The sequence below is a fragment of the Neltuma alba genome, unplaced genomic scaffold, assembly GCF_004799145.2.
Source record: "Neltuma alba isolate B1F8T4 unplaced genomic scaffold, ASM479914v2 tig00011993_pilon, whole genome shotgun sequence".
Classification (NCBI taxonomy): Eukaryota; Viridiplantae; Streptophyta; class Magnoliopsida; order Fabales; family Fabaceae; genus Neltuma; species Neltuma alba.
In genome coordinates this window covers 242,620-249,858 of record NW_021636566.1, presented here as the reverse complement: position 1 = coordinate 249,858, position 7,239 = coordinate 242,620, and the positions used below count along the sequence as shown (strand labels likewise).

Genomic DNA, 7,239 nt, shown 5'->3' with positions numbered 1-7,239 from the left:
TTTATAAACTTAAACTTTATTTATTATTTTTACAATAAGATATTTATTACTTTTTATTTTTAATTAATATACATCTTATACTTATTTCACAATTAGTTTTAACATCATTGTGTAATTATCAACATTTTTCTCTCATTATTTAGTCATGATTTTGTCATTCAAATGATTAATAAATCATTATACTAATCATTTTAATTAGGAGAGAAGAGGAGAAGTCGTTCAGCGGCAAATAAAATTTTGAAGTCATTCAGCAGAAGAACGATTTTCATTCACCTCACGCACATCAAGGACAGATTATGAAGAAGTCATTCACCAGATAAATTACTTTAAAAATTATTCACCTGAAGAATGATTTTAAGTGTAGCATATTAGTAAATACTTTTAAAAGTACAGCATATTGGTATATAATTTTACTATTTGTAGTATTTTGGTAAAAAAGCCTGTCGTGTGGCATTTAAAGCGTGGCATGAGCCTTTTATGCCTATGACCAAAATAACAATAATAATTTAGTGCTACAACTCAATTGCTACAATTAAAAATTTACAATCAAAGCATAACTTTTTTTGTTACGTACTGTTTGGTATAAGAAAAATAACAAGAAGAAGAAATGATAGAAAATTTCATTAAGCTCTATTTAAAAAATTAAAAAATTGGGGTATTCAAATTTTAATCCAATATAAGTCTTAGATGAAGTAATTCACATAATATATATAAAGCCATAAACGTTGTAGCTTCACGAAAGCATTGTCGGAGATTCTTATTTTTGCATGTAAAGTTGACAGAGATTCTCTTGTATGGGGGAGTGAATAGAAAAAAGTGAAATCGTTTTTGGTCTGAATGATTTCAGAAATTGTTCATGCCAAGAACGATTTCACTTTTTGATTTGAAAAAAATTTAAAAAGTGAAATTGTTCATGCAGAGAATGACTTGTGTATAATTTGAAAATCGTTCTTGCCCAGAACGATTTTAAGTACAGTATATTAGTAAATATTTTTAAAAGTGCAGCATATTGGTATATAGTTTTACTGTTTATCGTATTTGGGTAAAAAAAACTGAATTGTGGTTCTTCTTTATGCCTACACAATATCTTAATTTGGAATGTGCTTTAATCAATCCAATTCGTGAAGAATGTTTGGTGAAGTGAAAGAGAAGCAAGGGAAGGATAATGGCTAAAATCCTAAAACAATAGAGGCCCCTGCACCTGTTAATTGTCTATATTGTTTTGTTCATACCTGGGTTAGAAGATGAAAATCAGATTTGTATGATAACTCGTTTTTGCTTTTATAACAGCAGGATGACTCATTTTAACTCATGATCAATTTGTGAGTTGTGAGAAAAATTATGATTATATTAATCTTCCTGGCCCAAAAAAAAAAGGTTCTTATTATTGCAAATTCCTTGAATTTTTAAAATGAAAAACATAGTCACATCTCTAGCCATCATAAGCGGTGTGTCCCTGGAATAATACAAGTACCACGATGTTATTTTCAGTTTGTAGAAATTCCAATTGGAAATAGAAAACATCACCGATTAATAAAATTAACAAGTGTTTCAAATTGTTTATAAAAATATTTTATTGCATAAAAATATAATAAGGGTAAAGTAGTCTAAGTAAAAATATGGCCTCTCTCAGCTAGGCTAGGCTAGGGTTTAGCTAAATAAGCCTAGGCCTGCATTAGAGATTTAAAACCTGGACTTAAACCTGAGCCTGTATATAGGCTTTTTTTTAAGCTCGAGCCTAAGCCTTCAAAAGGGCTAATAAGGCCTGAAAACCTTTTTAAAAGACTACTTAAAATTTAGGTATTTAAATAGGTTTAAAAGCACATGTTTCCAAATTTATGTATAACTCTTTAAACCTATTTTAAAGCCTACGTTATGTCTTAAAAGTTTAGGATATATTCTCACATACAATATAAGATAATAAGAGTCTAGTAAGGAAAAAGAATACTCAGTAACAACAATTGTTCCAGCAAATATGAATAAAAAAAAACCAATTATATGTTGACTAAGGAGATATATTTTCTAAAATCAACCAAACCCAACAAGTGTCATGTAAAACTAGATTTTACCTCTACCCGAATACTCCTGGCCTAGTGGTGACTGGCTAGGCCACAAGTGAGGCGAGTCTCTGCTCTTTGAGGGTGGGGGTTCAAATCCTCACTTGTTAAAAGGGTACCGGGGAGGGTTTTACTTGTCGCCTGGCCCGAATCGGACTAGTTGATCGCTCGGGTACAACTGGCTCAAAAGGCTGGGGCCCAAAAAAGGCGCGGGTGGATATCGGATGGTTTATATAAAAAAAAAAAGATTTTACATCTTGATTTTTAGCAGTATTATAATATTTCATTGGGTATCACTAAAACAAATTTACTACAATTATTATGCTTTAGTGAACAGCATAAATCAGGATAGAGGGAGTGAGCTAACATAGTCATCTTGAGTGATCAAAGAAAAGAAATATAGAGGTGAAAGATTTTGATGAAAAGGGTTGCGTCTGTGTGTGAATGATGGGATGCGAGACTTAGGATTATGGCTAAGTTAGTAATTTTATAAATAATTTATAAAATTAATCTAGATTATATTATATAATAGTGTAAATTAAAAAAGAAAAAGCTAAATAAGCCAAGCCTACAGGCTTGGAGGCTGGGCCTTATAAAAATAAGTCTGCCTGTTTACTTAAATAGGCCTTGCAATATGCTTAAACCTGAGCCTGACCTATTTACTAAATAGGTCAGGTTAGGTTAGGCTTAAAGTAGGCTAGGCCGTAGATTTCTGATAGGGGCCTAACCTATTTTCACCCTACTCATCTTCTTTCGAACCAAACAAGATAACATTAAAATTCCTTCATTCATTTCTCTTCACTAAAACCTCTCTTCTCCCTTCTCCTCATCCTCTTATTAAAATCCCTTCCCTCCCTTCCCCTTCCCTTCCTTCCTCTTAGTTGAACCAAACACACTTTTAAGGAAAAATTGAGCTTCAACGGCTTTTTTTTTGGTCTGGTGCATGCAAAGAAAACCTTACTCTCTCGATCTTTAATAAAAAACCTATTTAATTAATTTGATTAAATTAAAGAAGTTAGATATATAACAAATATGACATATTTTTTTCTAAAATATTATAATTATCTTTTTAATATCCTTTCTCTTTTACTTACTTGATTATGGTTAAAAGAATATCTATAAAAATAATTTAAAAAAAAATAAAATAGAATAAAACTTAAGTTAATAATTATAATAATATTTTTTTTTATGATAGTAACTAATTAGGATGAATATAGGAGATTTTAGAGAGAGAGGGACGGAGTGAGAGGATGGAAACCTCTCTTCTCCCTTTCTCCCTATCCCTCTTATTAAAATCCCTTCCCCCCTTCCCCTTCCCTTCCTTCCTCTTAGTTGAACCAAACACATTTTAAGGAAAATTGAGCTTCAACGGCTTTTTTTTTTTTGGTCTGGTGTATGCAAAGAAAACCTTACTCTCTCGATCTTTAATAAAAAACCTATTTAATTAATTTGATTAATTAAAGAAGTTAGATATATAACAAATATGATATATTTTTTTTTCTAAAATATCATAATTATCTTTTTAATATCCTTTCTCTTTTACTTACTTGATTATGGTTGAGAATATACTATAAAAATAATTTAAAAAAAAAAAGACAAAAATGAGAAATAATTTTGTACTTTAAGTTAATAATTAGGCCTAAGTATAGGAGTTTTTATTTGGGAGAGGGACGTTGGGTGGAGAAAATTGTTATCCTTTCCCCAGATCAAATCAGGAACCCCTCATTGTCCCCGTTCTCATCAGTCTTGACGGCCGACGTCTCAACGGAAGCAGCCCTAGATGGATCTTCTGAAGCAGGAACTTCTCAAGAAGCGCCCAATCTCTGGCCGAAGACACTGGCGGCAAGCGAGTTTTCAAGCGGTCCGAGATGGAGCAGAAACAATCCAAAAGCTTCGCGAGCAGGAAAAGCGCGAGTTAGAAGCCAAATCTCAGCGTCATGCTACCCCTCCTCCCTCTAACGCTACCGACCCAACCTCCTCTTCCAACACCTCCAAGCCCGCCAACTCGATCGTCTCCAACGCCGCCTCGTCCGCCGCATCTACTTTCAAATCCCTAACGGACGAGCAAAACATCGACAACCTCGTTCTTCCCAAACAAGAGGTAATTCGCCGACTCCGGTTCCTGAAACAACCCGTCACCCTTTTCGGTGAAGACGACGATGCTAGGCTGGATAGGCTGAAATATGTATTGAAAGCTGGCTTATTTGAAGTTGACAGTGATATGACGGAGGGGCAGACCAACGATTTTTTGCGTGATATTGCGGAATTGAGGAAGCGGCAGAAATCTGGGATTCTGAGCGAGAGGAAGCGGCGAAAGACAGATGATGGGGCGGTGGAGGATGGAGATGGAGGGGCCGGCGAAGAGGATTTGAGCGCAGATGGTGGGTCGAGTGGCGTTGATGCTGATAAGGATATAAAGCGAATGAAGGCTAATTTTGAGGAATTGTGTGATGAGGATAAAATTCTCGTGTTTTTTTCAAGAAGCTGTTGAACGAGTGGAATCAGGAACTGGATGAGATGCCGGAGTCGGAGAAAGCGAACAGCCAAAGGGAAGTCAATGGTTGCCACCTTCAAGCAGTGCGCGCGTTACCTGAACCCGCTTTTTATTAATTTTGCAGGAAGAGGTAATCAGGGGCGATTAATATATTTGGACTCCTTTTGGTTTTTTAGGGAAGTGTGTAAGTTCGTGGTTTAAGCAAAAGCTTTGGATTTTTTTTTTTTTTCGTATGCTTCAAAATTTCAATATAACATTCAGTTTCTGTGTTCAACAACTGATTATGGAGATCCTCTAGTAGTGAGCATAACCAATAGCATCTGACTATCTGTGTCTACTAAATACGGAGTCATTACTTCCTTCTGTGGTTTGAAGTTATCTTACTTCTGATGTCAGTTGGTATTGCCTATGAAATTTAATGAGTCTTCATAGCTGCATTCTCCTTTTTTAGTTTGAAACTACAGGGATGGGACGTATTTTTGGAGGATATAGAGTGGTCAGAATTAGTTTTTAGCTAGGAATTCCAATTCTTGAAGCCCAGAAAAGATGCGAGCTTTATGTTACAATTCGTGGTTTAAGCAAAAGCTTTGGATTTTTTTTTTTTCGTATGCTTCAAAATTTCAAATATAACATTCAGTTTCTGTGGTTCAACAACTGATTATGGAGATCCTCTAGTAGTGAGCAAACCAATAGCATCGGACTATCTGTGTCTACTAAATACGGAGTCATTACTTCCTTCTGTGGGTTGAAGTTATCTTACTTCTGATGTCAGTTGGTATTGCCTGTGAAATTTAATGAGTCTTCATAGCTGCATTTTTAGCTAGGAATTCCAATTCTTGAAGCCCAGAAAAGATGCGAGCTTTATGTTACAAGTTAATTTTTGAAAGATTATGTCTTTACGGGACTGAGTTTGAGCTGTTTCTTTGGAAGAACTTGTGGTTATCAAATTCCTGTAGGGTCAGCTTTTTGCATCGACAGCTTTATTGATCCTGTCTGTTGGATGCTCATGTTCTTAAATCATGAGCCTTTTGTTTTTTTGGTTCAAGAATTTGATAATTAGATGTTAGTTTGATATGTGCATTCTGCTAACGGTGATTTGCATCCTGTTATAAATTTTTAAATGCATTTCGTAGTTTTGTTCAAGAATTTAAATCAAGGGTCATGGTGAATGCTATGTGCAGGTACTTCCTGATGATATCCGTCAGGCGTTAATGATTGTGGTCGAATGTTGCATGAAGCGAGATTACCTGGCTGCAATGGATCATTATATAAAGCTGGCGATAGGGAATGCACCCTGGCCTATTGGTGTTACTATGGTTGGTATTCACGAAAGATCTGCCCGTGAAAAGATTTACACCAATAGTGTAGCCCACATCATGAATGATGAGACAACACGAAAGTACCTGCAATCAGTTAAGAGACTGATGACATTTTGCCAACGCCGCTATCCAACGTTGCCATCTAAAGCAGTTGAGTTCAACAGTTTGGCGAATGGTAGTGATTTGCAGTCACTCCTTGCTGAAGAGAGGTTTGGTGGTGCTAATCAGGCGTCTGAGGAAAGGCTTCGTATAATGTGTGGGCCAAGAGAGAGTTAGCGACTGAGGATATTGCTTATATTGGAATATAACGTATACTTTCTTTCTCCTGGTATGACGTAGATCATGAGCCTGTTTGGAATCACGTTTAAAAGTGTTTATAAGAAGCACATTTCGTGTAAGCTAAAACAAAATTCTTTTTACATACTTATCTTGTATTTCATGAATCACAGTTTAAAAGCTGTTTATAAGTAATTCTAGACCGGCCTTACGTTTGTTCACTTGACGCTCGTCTGTTTCTGCTACTTAAAAGCTAACTAACCTGGACGTTGCCCATGTGCATTGCGCTCCAAAGTGAAGTTTTCCCACTCGTGGTTTGAAAACTTTTATTTTTCTTTAAGATCGTGTATTTATGTGGGTACTGGAATCTCCTTAGAAATGATCATCCGCATACAAATTCGTCTCTTTTCTTAGAACAGTCATAACAAAGCCATGAATACCTATTGAAGAATTCTAGTTTTAATTTCGTAAAAAATGAGTTATTTTAAATAAATTTCAGCTGTTTGAATAATTTGAAAAACAGTCAAATTGTGTTAAAGAATAAGATAGATTTTTGACTTTTTCAATGATTTAAATGATCATATTCAATGCCCAATTCCAAGTGGATGGAAGAAGAAAAATATCTGGCCAATATAGCTTGTTTTTGGTTTCTTCCAAAAGGATTGTCGTCGTTGTGAGAACAACTTTTAATCGACTTGAACGCTCACATTCGGTATTTTCTTTTAATCAGATCGTGCGTAACTATGTTATTTGATCGTCACTTTGCCCCGTCGGAGCAAAGAGACTTGGCATTTGCAGAGAACGAATAAAAAGAAAGGAAAAATCACAAAAAATACTGTGGAATTAGAAAAATTACACACAGAAACCGGTTTATAAAAATTGTTGTCAAAATTTATATTAACCCATACTGTCATGCTCTAATTTATAATTTTTTCAATTTCATGATTTTTTTTGGGATTTTTCCATAAAAAGGAAAAGAAGTAAAAGGAAGTATGTAAGAAAAATAAAAAGCACAAGAGGACAAGGTACATGGCGTCCTTCGATACAGAAGGAACCAATGGACAAAAAAAGGAAAGAGAAATACAGAGAGAGA

General features: G+C 35.0%; 1 protein-coding gene across 1 annotated transcript; it reads left to right on the top strand.

Moving 5' to 3' along the window:
• The first annotated feature begins 3,741 nt into the window (after positions 1 to 3,741).
• Positions 3,742 to 6,367, top strand: LOC114720656 (pre-mRNA-splicing factor 18-like). The gene is given in 6 exon segments (XM_028906321.1): positions 3,742 to 3,873; positions 3,875 to 3,935; positions 3,938 to 4,524; positions 4,527 to 4,589; positions 4,591 to 4,663; positions 5,716 to 6,367. Coding segments are annotated over 6 exon segments (1,251 nt in total). The 5' UTR covers positions 3,742 to 3,837; the 3' UTR covers positions 6,147 to 6,367.
• Positions 6,368 to 7,239: the final 872 nt, after the last annotated feature.